Source organism: Pygoscelis adeliae, unplaced genomic scaffold (genome assembly GCF_000699105.1).
Source record: "Pygoscelis adeliae isolate BGI_AS28 unplaced genomic scaffold, ASM69910v1 Scaffold10, whole genome shotgun sequence".
Lineage (NCBI taxonomy): Eukaryota > Metazoa > Chordata > Aves > Sphenisciformes > Spheniscidae > Pygoscelis > Pygoscelis adeliae.
The window spans coordinates 2,677,501-2,698,073 of NW_008824053.1; the positions used below are offsets into that span (position 1 = coordinate 2,677,501).

The window sequence follows — 20,573 nt, forward strand, 5'->3', positions numbered from 1 at the left end:
AGGTGAGTGAAAATCTTTTGAAATGCATTGAAGCAGTTTGCTATTTTCACACAGTTACCCTGCCAGCCTTAATATGCAAAACTGCCACTGAATTCCAGATGGCAAGATATTGCCGCACAAGCTGGCTGTGCTGCATAAAGACAGTTTCACCCTATTTGCAAATAGGCAGAATTAAAGTTGACCATTCAGCCTGAACTACTAGGATTTCCTGCATGAGTGCTTGGTTTCTGAAGCTTAACACTGCACTACAATAGTGCGGCACTTTAGTATCACGTTTGGTTGATGGATATAACTATTCCATCATAAATATAAAAATAATTATGTTGACAATAAAGTAAATTTAGTGATGAATTTATTAAGCATATGCATATTCATAGTGTTCAATATACACGTTAAATGTGCAAGTTATATAATTTGTATTACTGAGTAGCCTTCTAAAACAACCGCAGGAGACATTAATGGAAATTTGGTATCATTCAAGCCATTTCTGTGTGACTGTAACAAAGCAGACATTTTAAAAATATCCTATTGCATTTTGGTTATCACGGTCTACTTTCACAGTACAATATAAGCTTTTCAGCGTGTGAAATCCATTAATAACTACATTAAACTTTCCCATATTGTATAAATTGTCAGCTTTAAATGATTTTTTTTTAAAAACAATTATCTGTCTCTTGCTTCTTGCAGTTTGTTAAAATGCTATGTCAATTTACAAAAACTGGGGGAATTTGACACAGAAATTTTAGAGAGGGAAGGAACTAATCATCGGTTTACCTAGCATGAGTGCTCAAGTGCACATGAAGAAAATGAACATTGATTCCAAACATAAATGAAAAATTCTGTTCATGAGTGGAATTGCCAAAGTTTAACTTGAAAAACCTTTGCTTCTCGAGTTCTAAGGAAAGTAAAAACTGTTAGTAAACTTGTTAAATAGCTTAAATATGATATTTATTTAGACAAATGACAACATATGTATTTTAGAGGAGTAGTTAGTACTTATGGAACACAGTTCTGCATTGAAATAGATGGGGAACAATGCTGTCTTCTGGTAGTTTTTGAGGTGCAGCCTTGAAGTGTTCGTGATATGACTGAGAAACCCAATGCAATGAAGTCTTGTATCCTTTTGGTCTAATACTGAGCTTCTGCTACAAAGGTATACTCCTTGGGTTAAATATTTTCCCCCTAATGCCTAAAATAAAACGAAGATGTGACTATGCTCTTCCATGCTCCTAATCTTCAGTAGCCTGCAAGAGCTGTGAGTCTCTTCTTTCCTTTTACAGGTTATACAAGACAGAGACTCCGTTCCTTCCCCTACAATATATGTAAATGCAGAGGACAGTGAAGTCTAGCTTAGTGAATGTAGAACATTTCTGCCTTAGCCTTTTATCTGTATGCCTGAGCAAAGAACTGGTTTAATGCAAATCCGAAATAAACTGTGTGACGTTGCAACTAGGTTAGGAGCCCATTGTGCTGGGTTCTGTACAAATACATAATAGTGGTCAGAGCCTGTCCCAAAGTACTTCTAATAGTCAAGACAGAATGGAGCAGGTCATCACCATTTTACAGGTGAAGAATTGAGGCATAGGGAGAACAGTCTTAACTTTCAGGTATGCCTACAACTTTTGGACACCCGATTAAAAAGTGGAGAACATCTGAAATAGATGAGCAACTAGTATGAAATAAGTCCTATTAGAATTGTCTAAGAGGAGGCATCTAAAGCATGGGTTCCCTTTGAAAATATAGCGCTGAAGACTAGGGGTAGTTCCTAAAAAAAGTTTCAAAACCACCTAAGGTTGGTTACCTACCACCTCTAAAAAGTCAAGCCATAAGTGATTTATCCAGGATCACACAAGATGTCTCTTGAAGAAGCAAAGCCCCTTTGCTTCTTCACTGGTGTTACAATCCTTTGCGTTATTCGCAAAAATACTTTTCTAGTAATAAGAAGAATCTGAACATTGTTTGGAAGGAAATTTTTGGTGTTACAGATTTTCTGCCATCTGGCTGACTTTGTATTACTCTTCTGTTACTGGTAGTCTGGTTCCACCTTCTCTGTAAAATTTACAGTAGTGAAAGATCTGACTTCAGACATTTTTAAGACAAAAAGAATTATAGAAGGACCAAGCCCCGCAACTACAACATCCCTCACAAATGCACATATGTCAGTTGGGAATCCCTGTAATGTTACGAAGCAATCCGCAGTAATACATCAATGATATGTGACAGCACTAGCGGAAGCTTCCATCATGTTATTCATAATAAAATTTAAGGAGGGAATGTAAAGTATGTAATCTGTTGAATGTATTGCTTTTCAGGTGTTCAAAGCTATGAATATTCCTCAGATCAGAAACCCTTCCTTACCTCGTGTAGAAGATATGCCTGAAGCCTATCACGTGAAGATAGCTCTCCTTGGTGCAGGACCTGCAAGTTTAAGTTGTGCTTCCTTTTTGGCTCGATTGGGCTATTCGAACATCACCATATTTGAAAAGCAGGAGTACGTTGGTGGCTTAAGGTAAAAAAACAATGACAACAAAGTACTATTTCCAATGATTGTAGAAAGCATAGCAAAAAGTACTGTGCAAACATAGTTTATACATGATCCCTCTACCTTTACCAAAGAAAGAGCGTAGAAGATTTCAGCTCTGGAAAACTTACTTTTTATTTAAATAATTCATCATTCAAGTTAAAACAGATACAGTTACAGGCAAGCTTTAACTGAAAACCTGGTGGCTGTCTCCTATATTCTCTTCATATGACCTCTAAAATTCCAGGATGCAATTGATATTGTCAAATTAACACTTTAGAAAATTATGTCAGGAACCATTTTCCCTTATCCAAAACTTTTAAAACAAGATGAAGTACTTATAGCCCTACATAGTGAAAGAATTAGTAGATGTTTAAAATGCTTTAGACAGATACTAATTTCACGGAGAATTTTAAATTTAGAATGCTTTTGTGAACTACCTTATGCAAATAAAGGTGACAGTGAATAGATTCATCATGTATGCCTGGACTTACAGCATTAATAAACCATAGCATAAAAGTGAAATAAACCCCCTACAATTCTCAACCTTTAACAAATTGCAGATACAGAAAGGAAGGTACCTTTGCAGTTTTCCTGTATGGTAAACACTTGGCTGATATTTGCGTGGTGTCATGTCCTTCACGCTAGAAGATTAATTTTTACCACTGTAACAATGGCTGAGATCATATCTTACAAGTTTGTTGGGATCCCTCAGCATAGGAGAAAATATTTCAGAAACTGACTAGTGGATACCAACCCATTCAAAATCAAAATTAAATTTTACATGTTGAAGAGGTACTCACACTAACGTGTTTACAAAATAAAAAGTGAAAAGAAACAGAGCGGGAAAGAAGGGTGACGCGTTCGCATTCCTCACTGCAGCATCGCTGAAATCAATAGAGTTGACACCGTTAATGAATTTGATCCGTAATGTCATAATGTCAAATACTTATTCAGTGCTCTGGAAGATAGAGAATCAATGCTGGAGAAGTTGAACTGATTACTTGCATTTTGCCCAGTGCGGTTCAGAAGTATTCTACCTAATTATCAAGGTGTTAATACATAGGCATTTAAGTGCGGAGCTGTTTTGCTTGAACTGGTTGCCATAGAGGATTGTGAATTTAGTATATGAAATACCTATTCACCTGTTGAGTAGCACACGTTTTCATAAATACCAGATTTAAAATCAGTTTTGTTGCTGTAAAGTAGTAAGAAATAATGAGATGTTTCTAACAATGAAGCTTTACTTGGTGACAGGTTAGGCTTAGGCTGGACTCAGCAACATAATATAATACTTTCTGCAGTTGCTTACAGTGCTTACAGGACAATGCTGCAGTGCTTGCATATTTGAAGCAATGTGATCTTGTTACATCTGTTCTTCATGTTTTAATTTGAATTTAAAATAAAGCTTGGTCTGTTGTTTGTTCTACTGCAAAAAGCCTTATACAAAGTTTTGCCTGTTCCATTAGTATCCTTAATGGTCAAGCAGTGCGTTTTAATATGTACGTCTGTCTTTCGAGTCTTAAAAGTCTTACGGTTGGACTCGACGATCTTAAAGGTCTTTCCCAACCTAAATGATTCTATGAAAGAACACATAACAATCAAGGTCAAATTTTACTTCCATTCGTTGTAGAAAGTTTCACATCTGGTTTAAGCACATCAATTCCTTTTGCCCTTATTTTAATCTTGGAACAGAAGGGAGGCTGGCCTGTGGCAACTATCATCCATTATTGCAGTTGTAAGTCTTTGCAGTACATCTATTAACAAGTTTAGGTTATTGATGGGTGTGTTTTCAAAGCTTCATAAACTATTGCAAATGGCTAACACCACCAAATTAATTCTGTATTTGGAACCAGCTGTTTGGAAGGGCAGTGCCCTTTTTTAGTTTGTGCTGCCTTTTTTTAAGTGTTTTTAACTAGGATGTTCCTTCACATACATGTTAGATCATCGCTAACTTTAATATTTAGACAATAGAAAGCTGTCTAGTGATTGCAGTTCCTGTGGTGTGATATTTAAGCCTAGCATAAGTCTGTGGTTGTCTGAACGTGTCTGAATTTTTCACGTTCACGGGCAGATTTTCCTACATTTCACTGGTTGTGTAAAATTTATGCTTTATAGTAGAGTAGGCATGAGCAGATCACGCTCTTGCTTAGAGACTGTGAACAAGCTTCACTGCTCATGCTCCTAGCTACGCCACTGGTTTAAAACATACCAAAACATTTCTCTCACTAGGCCAAAGGGCTGTCCTTTGAGCAAAAGTAATTTGGGGTCACTGAGAAACACCAAGCACCTGTCCAAGCACCTCTAGCTTGGCTCAGATTTGAGGAAGAGGTGAATTTGTGGGACGCTGTTCCCATCCGCTGCATCCCTCCTGCACCTCTGACCCGTTCCCTTCTCCCCCTCTGTCTCTCCATTGCGGAGTCCGAGACTGTCTTCTGCTCCTGAAAGAAATTATAGCAGAATTATTGATGTACCAGTTGACTTTCCTAAAATGTTTATTTTCATGGTAAATGTGCATGCATGTGTCCCCACAGAACTGTGTGTATTTGCATATGAACATAATATGTACATTTGTATGTACATATACGTGGGTATACTCCACAGCACAAAACTGTAAGTAAATGTTTAAAAAGAGCAAAAAATTGTTTACAAATTCTGACAGTGACATAACACAGTCAGTGCTGCTCTGGATTCTTCTAAGAGTCATGGAAATGACAGGCCTTCCAACAAATATATAGGTAGCTTGGAAAATAGAACTTCCCTTTTTTTTATTAGGTTTCTTTATTGGATCTCTGTTGCAGAATCCTATTGATACATTAGTTTCTGCCTCAGACACCTTTTTACTTAGCGTGACCTATGAAAGTTGTATGGTCACGACACGTTCATTATATGTGATATTTAGAACACTTTTCATTGCACACTGGTCAGGAAAGGTGAAAAAAGGGCAGTACTAGAAATGATAAGGAGGAAGACCAGTTTCTTATCAATACAATTAAAGTTGATGCAACTTAAAATAAACAAAATCCGTCTGGCCTGTCAAAGGTGGTGTGGTCACTAACAATATGTAAATAAAGCCACAGTGAATCTCTTGTGCCAGTGCTTTGTTATGGAAATTATAGATCCATTAATTTGACAGCAGATTAGACTGTTTGAAGCTTAGAAATACCTGGGGAGAGACTTTCACTTTTCTGCATACTCAGGTTTCTTTTATCTTCATTGAACAAAAGTATCTAAAATAGAACTTCACTGTGTTTACCTGTAATGTGTTTTATGAGAAAGATTTTGAACTGGCATAAGTAGATGTCATTTCATTGGAGATGAAGATCTGTACCAGTAGATATAAACTGAGATTCTATGCTGGCACTGCAGTTTCCCATACAGGAGAGCTGTGATTCCGGGAACTTGAAGATGTCATTCCTAATCTTCCCCAGGAGGAAGAAATGCCAGCTAATAAACGTTAAGTCAAAAAGCAGACTTGAGACCAAGAGCTGGTAGAAAATTACTGACTTTGTCCATCCTGAAAGATCATTAAAAAATTTATGAAGTAGAAATGGAGGAGGGTACAGTTTTAAATATCATTGCTCAAAATAGCATATGCAACAGTCTTTAAAAGAAATTTATGGGAAATTTTATTCTTTCTTATTGGATAGCTTAATGAATGATGGCTAGAAGATCACTTTGCTTTTAGTAGCCATGAGATCTTTTCTTAAATGGATGTGTTTAAGTTTGCTTGGTGTTACATATTCTGGTGAACAACAGGAATGGAGCTGAAGCTCTTTTGGACCCAAGCTTAACATATGTTAACTGGTTACCTACAAGTGTGGGCAGGATTGGCTTCAAGGTACTGCCTTCCTGGCCTGTATTTTTAGCATTGAGTGAATAATGCTGTTTTGTCACTCTGACAATTTAAAAAAGCCAACGGTCAAGCTTCAGCACATTTCCATTCACATACGTCAAAATTAACTAAGGTGTGTTATAAGTATTGAATTTTTAACAACTAAAACCATCTTTTCTTCCTAATAGCTGGAAGTATTTCACAGGTGTGTTTATTTATTTTAGTACGTCTGAAATCCCCCAGTTCCGATTGCCGTATGATGTAGTGAATTTTGAAGCTGAGCTTATGAAGGATCTTGGAGTGAAGGTAATGAAAAATATATCCTGCCTATGTATAGCTCAAAGAAAAAAGAACCAGAACTCTGCCAAAGATTAACAGCAAAATGTCATGCACATTAGTAAAGAACAATTAAAAGCTATGCTAGACAGAGGCAGGAAGATGCTTCCTCTTGCTCAGGGCATTTGTCTGTCTCCTGTCTGAATGCCACTAGTTTGGAAAAGGGCAATCAATAGTTCTCATCTGGCATGCCTGCATGTGATTAATTGTCTGTAAGAAACAAATTCCTAAATTGCTTTAGGGGTTCAATGTAGCTATTGGAACTATTTGATTTTTTTAATCGAGTTTTTTTCATGTAAGTTTGGCACTACTTAAAACATTCATATTTGATACTTCTCCTTTCGTTCCCTCTCTCTGAGTTTTTTCTTAACGGTTTATAATACAGTCTTGCATCCAAGTTAATTTTATAATAAAATGCATCCAATTAAACAAAGTGTTAACATGATCATCTATTATAAACAATAACAGTCATTCAACTTCTTGGAAAGCGATAGTTATGCATTATTCTGTTAAACAAATGTGTGTTGTTTATAGATAATGGGAACATTGCTTTATTGTTAATTTAGGGCTTGAGCTGAAGATTTAGATAGTATTTACAACTGCTGCACATTTTAATAGAAGTTACAAATGTAGAATGCATCACTGGGTCAAGTTTTTGAGTACCAGGAGGGATAATATATTTTTAACATGAAACTGAAGTGTTCAGTGAAGCAAGAAATTCTTCTTGGAATCTTTCGTGTTGGTTCATATTGTAAAAGCAGTAGACTGTTGTCACAAGACCCAAGTGAGAACCTCATCCTGCCCAGGTTTTATAAAAATGCTGGTAAGATGTAAGATAAGGCTTTAAATCATACAGGTCTGTTTTTTCACTCTAAAGATCCCTTTGCAACCCTTGAAAAGACTGACAGAATGGAGGTTGAGTTAGGGATGGGGCTAAAACCAGAGCACTGAGACAATTTTACACAAAATTGCTGGGCACAGGCTCCGGGGAACCCTCTGCAAAACTCAGTTCCTCAAGGCTGTGACAGGGTCTCCAGAATGGACTGATAGAGCCACCACGTCGTCTCGACCTGCAATTCCTCTGCGGTTTTGAAGTGCAGCAGAGAATCTCAGTGTAAATTTGCTTCCAAGCTCTGCCATTGGTTTGCAATTGACACTTCGGCAACCTGGTTAACTAAGTACCTTAGCTTTATACCTATATAAGCTGGAAATATTTTCTGGTGTGTACTTAAAGCATTTCAAATCTGTGGTGGAAGGTGCTATATTGTGTAAATGCTCGGTACTGCTGTTTATTCAAGTAATTCTACTGAAATTAGTAAGAATTAGTCAGCTGAATAAGGATTACAGAGCTAGGCCCTAGGAGTATTATGAATCCCCACATAAAATAGTATTGCCATTGAAATTCCTTCATTAGGTTTTCATAACATATGTACACAATAGGATAAAAAAATTAATGACAATTTATGGAATGCATTTTGTTGCCAGTGAAGATGTAGCCTGTATTCTTGAAAGGATTACAGCTGTACACGGCTTTTGCACCTCTGATAAAATTTATACTAAATCTCCAAAGACAAAAAGAAGTCGGTGTTTTAAGTGTTGTACACTGTATTTTACATCTGCCTTTTTTTTTCACCTATAGGAAAAGTATATTAAACGGAATATAGGCAGATTCAATAGCAAACAAGATACACAATGACACGAAGGCGAAACTGTTAAGATCACAAAGTATAGTGCTTACACAGTGGAGCGTGGCATTTTGTAAAGTGAACACACAAGTGATATAACAAAAGCTGGGGGGAAACATTCAAGTTCAGAGAGTCTAAAGTATGGAGATAAAAACACACATACCCATGTCAAGAAGTACAAAATATCAGAAGAGGAATCACACACGCTTTATGTGCTCAAAAGCCTTGGGGTTAGGAGAGATGAGCAAAAGGTGTGTGTATCTTCAATTGCATGACCTCTGCACAGGAGACTGCTATAGTTGGTTTGCTGAACACGCAGCAAACACTCTTCCCGGTCTCACTCTTGTAACAGCTGTAGTTGCTCAACCTGTGCAGTGGCTGCTCAAAGCAGGATTGCTGGTGGAACATTGCTCTACAAATATTTTTCAGCTTTTGCTTCTGGAAGTGAGTACTAGTTGAACTGAAACAAGTGTAGATTACAGGTGCATTTTTTTTTACTGTGACTTATTTCTTTCAATAAATGAACACCAATCACTGCACTCTGGGCATTGTTGCTTGTCTAAATTGGAATTAAACAGTTGCAAGTTTAAATCAAAACTGATCTCATTCGTAATTTTGAGAACCTTTGTTAGTTCACCTTACGAGCAAGTAGGGCGTGCTGTAGTTTGCACAGAACGTTCTTCGGAGTTACTGCCATCTCTGGCCCAGCCTTTTGCAGGCGGGTTTTCTGAATCCACAGAAACACCATTGGCTTCACTGGGGGCTTTTGGCATAAAGGTGTTCTAGCTAGTGGTCTCAGTGCAAAATTCAGGCTGTGAGCTTTGGGGGTGCAACACAAAGCAATACCATCCTTCCTTCGGGACTGGCATTCGGGACTGCACAGTTGGAGGCCTACCAAGTGCCTGATACTGTGCGGGAAAACATTGCTTGGTTTTCTGTTCAGAACACCTGTTAATACAGAATGGTGTCGTGTAATATTTTCTTTATTTCTCTGTAAGAGGCTCATATTTTCAGTAGTGTTTCTGCAATAACCTAAACTGCTTGGTTTTTGGTTGGTGTGCTGGGTGATTGTTCTGTTTAGCGCATATTCCCTAAAGGAGGTTCTTGCTTCCGCATCATGTTTCTTAAATTCTGATTTTCACATGGGAAAACAACCTTTTGTAGACAGCACTGAATACAGCGATTGACTCGCAGCAGAAAACTGCCATTTTCAGCTTTACTTCAGTATTGCGTTCCATAGACAGGCTTCGTTCGTTTGTTTAGCTTGCTTTAACTCTTTTAGCTTACAGCAGAAACCAAGCTAGCCTGTGGTGGCCCCCATGTGAGGGTGATCTGAAGGTGCATTTTACCCATATCTAGTTTGGGCCACTTGCTTAAATCAGAGCCAACCTGGCCTTTTAAGCCTAAAAAAAAAGGGGGGGGGGGAATTAATTTGCTTTGTTTGTTCATTAGAAGATCCTGTGGGATGTCTGTATGCAGGACACGATCGAAATTATTTTCACGTTATCACATTAAAAGCAAGTGATCTTTAATTCTTTCAGATAATTTTTAGCAAAGGCCTTGCGATGGATGGAATGACACTCCGTACCTTGAAAGAAGATGGCTATGAAGCGGTCTTTATTGGAATAGGTAAGAAGAGCTCACTGTCCTGTGTTTTGTCATCTTGAAATTGAATGACTGTCTAAGAATAAACTGGGACTTGTATCTGTGTTAATAGCATGATGTGAGACAGCTTCAATTTGATGCATTATGAAAGTATGTAATATAAGGAAAATTTTAAAAACAGGAAGCTAAAGCTAACTGTCTTAAGACAGTTATTTGTTAAAATTTTCACACTTATATGATAGATTTTTAGAGGATGTAGCTGGATGGGTTGATTTATTGTTTGTTTAAATAGTTAAAAATGGATGAACTAAAAAATTACTCGTAATTAATTGCTATATTGGCCTAGAGCGATACGCAAGTTCAGTTTTCAATTTTTGCGAACAGCTTACTATACCCACATAATTATTAAGTCTATGTGTAAGCCAGGGGTACCATGCTTGGCTGCTTTTTTTCTTTCCTCCATATAAAACATGTAACATCCTTCAGATTGGCTGTAGTGAAATGTAATTATGGGATGGGTTAATAAAATAAGCTGCCTTTGACTTATACTAAAACTGGCATCATAGGTCTGTCTTCTCTCATACGCTAAAGAAGTCCTGCACCTGCCTGCTGTTTGAATCATTGCTTCTTTTTAATGTTAGATTAGCAATGTTACCCGTTTACAAGTATTTTGAAGTACAGCTGGACCCATCGCTACCATATGATAGGCATGTTGAGCAGGCATCATCTACAGTTGGTATGAGGCTTAATGCTCTTTATTGATCTAGACATTGCCTAAGTGAACATAATAGGAAACAAGTTGTCCAACTGTTCCTCCTTCCTATTATTGATTACAGAGATGTAATTCTTAGTACAGCGACAACTGTTGTTTACCATCTGGGTATGCCGTATAATAAGCTTTGCAGGTCTATTCTGTCATGTGATTATAGTGCAGAGCGTTGTGATTTATGTAATCCTAAATCCTCACGTTGTTAGAGACCTTCCATGTATAGGAATTTCTGATGTGTCGTATTTTGATGTAATTGTATACAAGGCAATGGTCCAACTTATCTTCTTTATTGTTTTAATCTATGTCTTTCAAACTGCTTTGTGAGATCTCACCAATGAGGGATTAATCCATAAATAAACATTTGTTTTCTGAGAGTCTAGCATTTAGGAAAAAATTATCAGTCATTTTTGGAACATCAGCATGATTCCCCTGCATTTCTGACTCATAAATTTAAAGTAACGGTTCAGTTAAAGGTTAGCAAAAATGACCACTGAGCACTATGCACATAGGATTGAAATGTTTGTTTTATGTATGTGGGTTTATTTTCTGACCTTAATAAAGTTATCCTAATATAAAATATTTTTGGTTAGAAATGTATGTAGCCAACATTGTGCCATACATATGCTAGGTAAAGGGACACAGCCAGAATTTTAATAAACAAGAGAAGGTTCCTGAAGCATAATTCTCCTGTAAACCATGTGTTCACTGATTGTATTAGGAAACAGAGGGTATAGATGCTAATGAAGGATTATGTGTTCCTACAAAGTTTTGTTACTGGAAGCTACCCTGCATTTATGATGAAGTTGGTCCCTCTCTGTACCCCCATGTCTGCCTGTCATCTCTCTTTTACAGCACTGTGTAAGACGCTGGACAGTAATGTGGCCTTGCATACGGGTAGTGAAAGATGGAGGACAAACCAAGGGGTTACAGATTTCTAGGGTCAGCTATATTAATGCAATAGAGCATTTATAAACTCTCAACAAGAGCAGTTTTTCCATAATAAGTCTGTACTGTATTTCTTTTTGTGTTCTTTGCCTACTGAACAAATGTATATTCAATGAAATGTCACATTTGAACATTACCCTGAATCATGGGAGTAAAATAATTAGAGAGCATTACTTACATAAAATAGAAGATTTTTTTTTTTTTAACTTTGTTGTAATTTGCTTCTGAATGAATCTATACCTTGATGGAAAATAAACATGGTAGTTTTCAATTTTCCCTGTTAGTGGAAGAAAGAAAAAGCGAATGGGTGTGTCAAAGAAGATGAAGTCGCTGATGGGACGGGGGAGTACACTGTGAGAGGATTTTTTCATAGCAATGTGATTTTTGAAGAGCACACCTTTAGACTTGCAAATGAGATGGATCTAAGGAATTTACCAGTTGGGATTGTACAAGAGTCCGCGTGATTCATGAAATGGAAGAGCACTTGTAAATAACCAGCTACATGAGGGCAGGTGGAGATGCAAAAAGAACTTTGAAAGCTATTTTCCACACAGTTATGCATCAGGAAAAATCTACTGTTCTGTGGGAATGTCGCGTGAGATAGGGAAAGTACGCTCCTCAGCTGGGTCTGTGGAAGGTAAAGCATAGGTGACTGAGGTTTGATCACTTCTACCAAGTGACCATATTGAAGAAAAATGAATAGCAAAGGCTTTTTGTGAGAGCTGTTTGGAAAGGTGTTAAAAGTGTGCTCTAGTCAACGTATTTGCTGTTTCAGATCTGAGGGGTAAAGAATTCCTAAGAAGTTCCCAGAAGGATACAGGTTAACAGCCTTACTCTAAAATAAATAATAATAAAAAAGATGCTTAGCTTCAAGTCTTTGCTAACTGAGGCATTGAGACTATGATGGTTTCCTTTAAGGTGAAAGACTCTCTTCAGCCAGTAGGTCTGGTCGCTGTTTAAAGCTCAGAAAAACACCTTGTACTACACCTGAAAATGAACAGATGGCCAGTATGTGTCACCATCCTTTGGCAACTTCTGGGGTCTCGCTTTGAGTCACACCTTACCTCCATACTGTTTTATTTTGCACCATCTTATCTTTCCCAATTAGGCTGTGGCTGTGTGTATAACGTTGTAGAGACTGATGTGGAATTTGGGGTTACAAAGACATATGTTGAACTAGCAAAGACTGGATCTGAGGAAAAGCTTTCATAGTTACCTAGATGAGTGGTAATGGAAGAGATCAATCTGGGCAATGGCACACTGGAAGCCAATACTGCCCTCTGATAGCAGAACCTCAGAACAAATCGTAGGTGAATCTCGGTCACAGGATTGCCTGTTACCTTTTTTGCTTTTGGTAGTTCTTTCCTTCAGTCTCCTGGTTTTTGCCTTACCTGAACTGTGTTTCATCTAACTAGTTCTTAATGCTGTACTTCTGTTTATTTCTAGAGGATCAATATGTGAATTGCCTCTTCCCTGTCCATCATTTACTCTCATGTCCTCTCAGTTACTTCTCTATAAAAATGTATATTTTACAACATCTGGCAGCAGTTATCTTGTGTTTGCAAACAAGGACCTAAGACACAGACCATTCTTCTGTTTTTCTCCAGCAGTCCTGATTTCAGATTGCAGCTAACATAGGTATTAAAGGGTAGTCCATGAATCCCAGTTTCTTACATCAAAAGTAATGATAGACAATAGCACAGCTGAGAATTTTTTCACAGGACTAAAAGGCAGCAGCCAAACAAAGGGAGGAACAACCTGCTAAATATATTCTGGGAGTCTCTGCTATATTTTTCAGTTCTCTTTTCATTGTCATTTAGTTTGATTGAATTTCTGAACTTACTCAGTCTTATTTCAATGGGCAATTAAAAATGCTGATTAAGAATTAGAGATGTAGAATCAGAGCCCTTAAAATTTTCATTTTAAAATTCCGTTTATCTTCCAGTTACAAGTCTTTCGGTTTTAGTTTGTTATTCACAAACATTAATGAATAGGAATTAAATCTCCCACTTGAACTTTCAAAGTTTTAAAACTGACCTCTAAAACTATGCATAGAAAAAAAAAATCCTTTCCAGATTTGATAGATTACACTTGACATAGTCTACCTCGAATCAGCTCTGCTTTTTGATAAGAAATGTTTGTGAAGAATTTGTGATTAAGCTGACAAGTCAGTTTGAAAATTTTGCTACTGAAAAAAAACCAACTCTTGCATCAGTCGCTGCCTTCTGTAAACACCGTAGAAACTCAGGGCAATAGAGAATCGGCATGCTGAGAGCAAAAGGAGAAATCAATGACAGGGTGAGGGGCTAGAGGAGAGAGCACATGGTCCTCAGAGACAGCAAAGTAAGGCAGCGAAGGGTATCTTACGGAGAACAGAGTAGTCTGAACGCTTTGTGTTACTGTGTCTCTGGTTGATTTTCAGGGTAGAATACTTATGATTTTTACAAAAAAATGTCTGTGTATGTGTCTCGCTTGGCTATCGGAGCAAATGCAGAAATACTAGGCTTTTGTTACTCATCCTTCTAGAATTTCAGCTACATTCTTTGGAAAACAGGATTCTGCGGTTCTGTCTTTTAAGACTCCACAAAGCATTGTATATTCTTTTTGAAAGAGAAAATACAAAACAGATTTTTTTATACAACTATTGAATTGAATGAAATGAATGACCTAAGTATTTAAAGTATTTAAGGACATGTTTCATGTGACATTCAAGCAAATATATAGAAAGGCTATCACCATAAACATGTTTTCTGCAGACTTTTACACAAACCTCTATCCTTATTCTGTAACATTTTATCATAATGTAGGCGTTTTAGATAACATTTACATTCTCTTTGTATGAAGATCAGATAAAAATATATCTTCAAAGATTGTTTTATTTGGTAAAATATTTAAAAAAATCTTAAGCCCCCATTCCCAGAAATTGCTTAGACACTTTAACTTCAGCGTCTGTAGGCTTAAACTTGCAGCACTAACTAACTTTCTAGTTAACTTCTCATTATAGGGCAAATGCAGCTAGTAACGAAGCTTTCTTGTTTCTTCCTCCATCTTGTGATGTTGAATCGCTATAAGGACAGTTTTATTGTATCAGGGTATTCAGAGGTTCTGTTAAATACTGCAAAATGGTAGGTTAGATGAGCATACAGAGTAAATCCAAGCAGATTGTTGCTTGGACGTATCCTAAATGGTATATCCTGCTTGCAAGGGTTAAAACTGTACATAAAAAAGAAAAAAAAAAGAAATCCCTTGTGGAAGGAACCTTTGTGATAATTGCAGTCATTCATAGTTAATTAACATAGCATTCAAACAATAATATAATCAGATGATTCCATTGATTGGAATGAAATTACACACCAAAAAAAGAAATTGAAAGTCCAAGCATTGATGTACCTTGTTTTTAAAAAAACCCCTGTGAGATTGATTTACTGTCTCTTCCCCAAAAAGTAAGTAATCTCCTCATGCCTGTTATTATCTTCTGATTAACTATGCAGTGCCACCTGGTGTGCAGATGGGAAGAATATTACACATCAAGAGCTCTGTTCACACCCACCCACACAGATATAAACCTACGTGGCAAAAAGTGAACAGATGTTCATTTTGCTTGTGCTATAGGAAGAAATTGTGCATCGTACTCCTGATTCATAAACTAAATTTGGAGGACATGAAATCTGCATATGGGGCCCGTAGGCCCATGGCCAGCACAGACATTTATGGAGGAAATATGTCATATTCAAGATAGTTCTCATTTCAGGTTGGGAAGAGACTTTTATTTGTTTGCTTCTCTGGTTTTGTTTTACCTTGTATTTCTGAGTTTTCTTTTTCTCTTCACTTGCTATTTCACTTATCGCCTCCAAAGGGAAAAGTTTAGAGGCAGAGTCATTTGAAGACGTATCCAGGATTTATCTGTTGGTTGGTTGTTTTTCAGAATTGTTTTCTGTTTCTTGGCATTTAAGATGTTCCCTAAAATTATGCTTTTAGGCCTCTTTGCGAAGACCTGTTTGGCTCAGCGGTAATGTAGCAAGTCATGTAAAATGCAATGCATCTTGGTTTAAGATGGAACTGTAGTACAAGCGTTGTGCAGCCTTAGGCTCTTAGGATCTTCAGCTCTATTTTTGGAGGGGTTTTGGTGTTGTTTTGTATTATTTTATAATTTCACAAGTATTTTGACACTTCATAGATGATACAGTTTTTGCTCCAAGGAAGCCGAAGCCTAAAGACCAGATAAAACGCAACAAGCAAGGGAGAAAAATAATATGTTGGAAAGTAGTGCAGGAAAGAATGATGTTGTTGGAAATATGATCAGCTAGATACTCAAAATAAATGTGTGCCTAGCTTAGTTGCTGGGTTGGTTTTATTGACACTTGTAGACAAGGGTTGTCACTGTCTCAGAATCTTGCAAAGACAGTGCTTTTCACCCAGGATTTTAAATGATGACAACAGCGGCCTTTCAGGCATCAGTCTCCTTCTGCAATAAAAGATAATATAGGCTGCAGAGCCAGGGAGAACACTTGGAATTACATTTTATTGTGACAAAACAAAATACTCAAATCCATTTAGCTGCGAAAAGCTGTGAGACTTTGGTATTAGATATAAAGAGAATGAAGTCATCAAGGTGAGTCATGAAGTCAGAGAGAGTACTCTGAACAGTTTGAAGAGCAACAGTGATGAAGAGCAGTGGCGGGATTTGGACAAAGCCAATTCAAAATATTTCGCAATTGCCTTACAGTAACCTGAATAATTTTAAAATTAAAAAGATTTTTTTTTTTTTTTAAATAAAGATCTATGAGAAGGCCGGTGATAGATGCATTTGCAATTTAGTACAGAACAGGACCAAAACTGCACATTGAACTGCAACTGCATGAAGTGAAGTCCCAAGGAAGAAGGTCTACAGAAGTCTGTGCAGTCAAGTATAGGACTTCCTTATAGTCTACCTCCTGGAGAGCCTTAGCTCATGGCTCACAGCTTGGAGAATGAATGCGCCCTTCTGTAACACTGTATTTCTTAAGTTTTTCGTGTCCCATGTGAAGAGTATTATAAACAAATTGCACCATAAATTGGTTCTAATACAAAACTCGTTAGTCCTCAATATTCATGTTATTCTCATCTTCTGCTACTCTTTAATCTAAAAACGTTCTGTTATTAAAAACCAAAAGGAATACAGTTATATTAGAAAAGGAACTCTGTGAAAGAACCTGTTCTTACATGCTATAGCAGGTGTTTGAACTTGCTTTTATTCCCAGTGCAGCATCTTTCCTGGAGACCAACAATGTACATACATCCAAGAACTTTTATGCTTGAGGCATCTTTTTCTACTATTGGCATTTGTAATAAGCTGTTCTTCCAATTCTGTAGTCCTCACTACTGCTCTGGATATTGGTGGAACATTCCTAATACACATCGGAAGCAGTAGGCAGTTGAAAGCTTTTAGGGCTCAGATGCAGAAAACAGCTTATTTATTATTAATAGTCTTAGGACACTTTCAAAAAATACTAATAATCTGCCCTTGGGCATCCTTAAGTTATTCACTTGCAAATTACACAGATTTTCATGCTCTTATTTACTTATCTTTCCTACCAAAAAACTACTTAGCATAACAATCTCTACTGCACATGTTTTGTAAAACACGCTCCTGTCTCTTTCTAAGATGCTGGACAGTTTCCCTGAAGAAATGCTCATCTAAATATAATGACAAAATCAATTTGATTCATATTGTGTTGAGTAGTTAAATTTTTTAATATCTTAGCAGATTAATTGATCTAACATTATTTAGCTCTTTTCGGGAGTTTATTCAAGCATTTATTTTTAAGCATTTTGATGTTTGAGAAGTACATAAGAAAAGAAAATATTGAACAAAATGGTGATGTTAGATACTGCATTTTCATATTCTGATGTTACACACTTCAGTGCTTTACACCTAAAGAAAAGAGCTTTGCTTGCTTACCTGTTGTTTCGAAAGTTCACTTCACTAGTCAGTAACTTTTGTCTTTTAGATGTACAAGTATTAATTACACTGCCATCTTTTTACTTCCACATTAATATTCAGACACAGAATGAACAACCGTCTAAAATACAGCTGGTAAGTTGGTGCATATCCATTTACTTTAGCTGAGGTCTCTTTCCTTGTAAGGACAGTGCCAATATGTATTTAATGCAATTGGGCACTTTTCGAAACGTCACTCTACCTAATATTATAGGAGGACTGACACAATACAAAATTTAAACGATATGTTTAGAAATTCCTTACTTTCCTTCGTCTTGCTTGTGAAGGATAAAAGGCTGGTTAAAAACCTAGGCTTGTTGCATTTAATTTTTTTATTTTTGAAGATTGTACAGAAGTAGGAAGTGTATCAAAATCTCACTTGTTTAGTGCCAATTATTGGTGAGAAGATGGCAGGCACTTTTTCGTGTTAATGAATAAAGTTTTAAGCAGTCTTCCTGTACACATTTATGTCTTATAAATATAATGTTTCTGAACTCATATTCCTTTCACTGCCCACTCAACAAGGCATGTATCTGCTTGTTGAATTGAATTGACAAGTTAAGGCAAAACCTGGATTTGTGTGGTGGATTTGTAGTACTTGTTGAAGGACTTTAAGAGTTTTCTTTAGGAAACCTTCTTGCTCTGCCACTTCTCTGCTTCGGGAGAGTGGTCCCTGGGAAGCCACACTGCTGGGTACGGGCAGGGCTCAAGGCTTCCGTCTGACCTGGTGGTTGTCTTGTGCTTCTCAGTCCTCTGCTTCCCTTTTCATCATTGCTTGGTAGTCGGGTCTTTGTTGATCTCGGAACAGTTTGGTATAATGAAGGGCAGTTACCTCATTTCAGGGGAAAATCCTGACACCTGGGTGTGCTTCAGGCCAGTTTCGGTCCTTCGTATAACTTGGGGCACGCTCACTAGTGATACGGTTCGTCTGGGTGGGATTCACAGTCTGAGGGCCTTCTGAGACCTGTAGCCTTCCTTGCCTGTGGTCTGTGTCTGAGGGAATCCCTCAGTCCTTCCTTCAGGCTCAATGCATTAATTGAAAAGCTTTCCTGTTCCAGTAGTATTTGTAATTTTCTTATCCAATGCAATAGCTTCTACCATCATGGGAGGGCACATCTGCTGCCTTCCAGATCTCTTTAGTTTTAATGGGATGGTAGTTTTTAAAGTCAACAAATATCTGAGAAGAAAATTTTACATGTTCACTATAGTAAGTAATCTTTAACTAAGCTATGTAAATACTTCTGCTGCTCTGTCTGGAATTTTGAGAGGGTAGAGATTATCCAGGCTTTTGAACCACTTGTCGTGGTCATGATACTTGAAAATTGTTCTTTACTATTCTAATCTATACTTTTTGGAGATGCCAGTCATATGGTTGCTTTTGCTGTGAAATTAAAAGACACTGTGTAAATACATATGTTAATGATTACTAATACTGTGTATATAATTAGGATAGAGCATGTAGGTATTATAGTATGTATCACATGGCAAGTCCTTTAAAAGAAAGGTTAACATGTATGCAAATATTTCTCCGGCTTCGTGTAGCATACTGGTGTGTCCTATAGACTTGAGATCAAATTTGACATTCCTTGTGCATAAAGTCACATAGATAGTCTTCTGTGCACATTTTATAGTACGAAACCATATTCCAAATTTGTCACTTTCTTGGTGATGTCACAAGGTGTGGGGTATATACGGTAATTAAGATTCACTGTTTGTACTGTTACTGCTTTCAGTGTATTAATGCTAAATTTACTGTAAATTGTCTTTTATTGTAAATAAAACAATATTTACAAGATTAGAAGGCAGAAATAAGCATACTAAGTACTCAGAGTGTTCGGATAATGCTAATACAAATTACATGTTTATCTAACAAAGGAAAATATTTTCCAAACATTGTCCTTGACAGTGTTTTCTTTCACAGGAAATCCTTTGGCTATTGTTCATTCATTTGTGCTTAAAAATGTAGTAAGCTGAACATGAACCGTTAGAGAAAGTGAAAATGCATTCAACAGCTAGTATGGTGATTCAACATGCCCTCTAATGATCTTTGGTGATTAGTTTCACAGGAAGAAAAAAAATGAATAATGAGAATTTAAAGATCAACAGGTTTCAGCCAATTAATCTTTAATGTTAATACTGCAATTGTGTTGAAATTACTAGTCACTTACCAAGTAGTGGTGTATTACTACATTTCTAAGAATTGTCAAGGTTTTGTTTGTTATTGGTTCATTGACGTAATGGAAAATGGTATAACTCACTGCAGATTTCTTAGGATTTTTTTTTGTTAGAAATAATTCATTGTTGGTTTGTGACTAATGATAATAGACGGTTGTTTATTTGAGTGTGATGTGTATTTTCAAATAGATTCTAAAAGTTTAGTAGATACTGAAATTTCAGTACCTGGTTGTTATTTAAATAGAGATGACATCATTAAGCATTATGAAAGACGATTTCTTAATAGTACAATATTTATAGCTCTTTCTCTAATACATTGGATTTTTTAAATGAGAACAAAACATATCTTCTAAAAAAAACAGTTATTCTAATTTTTAGTTAGTATATTGTTTAGTAGTTAGACATTGAAAATATTACAGTTCATTATTTCAATATACAGATGGCTTAGATGTGATTGCTATTCTGTTTGCTGGGAAACACAGGCTTGATGCTGCTACTATGGCCCAATACAAATCTTTTGTAGATGAAAAATGATGGCTAAATTTTTATCTGGGAGAAGATTTCTTAACCTTTAAAGAGTTAGATAAGGGTTGCTTCAAAACCAGAAAACTCAAAGAGTTGCGGTCAAGGGCTCGATGTCCCGGTGGAGGCCAGTGACGAGTGGAATTCCTCAGGGGCCGGGATTCGGACCAGCGCTGTTTACCATCTTTGTCGGCGACGTG

General features: G+C 36.9%; 1 protein-coding gene across 1 annotated transcript in view; it reads left to right on the forward strand.

Moving 5' to 3' along the window:
• The window catches only part of DPYD (dihydropyrimidine dehydrogenase), a 372,912-nt gene that overhangs the window by 124,437 nt on the left and 227,902 nt on the right, over positions 1-20,573 (forward strand). The window contains exons 7-9 of the mRNA XM_009333861.1: positions 2,313-2,509; positions 6,581-6,662; positions 9,919-10,006. Coding sequence (XP_009332136.1) covers positions 2,313-2,509; positions 6,581-6,662; positions 9,919-10,006 — 367 coding nt within the window. The remainder of the gene's footprint in view (positions 1-2,312; positions 2,510-6,580; positions 6,663-9,918; positions 10,007-20,573) is intronic.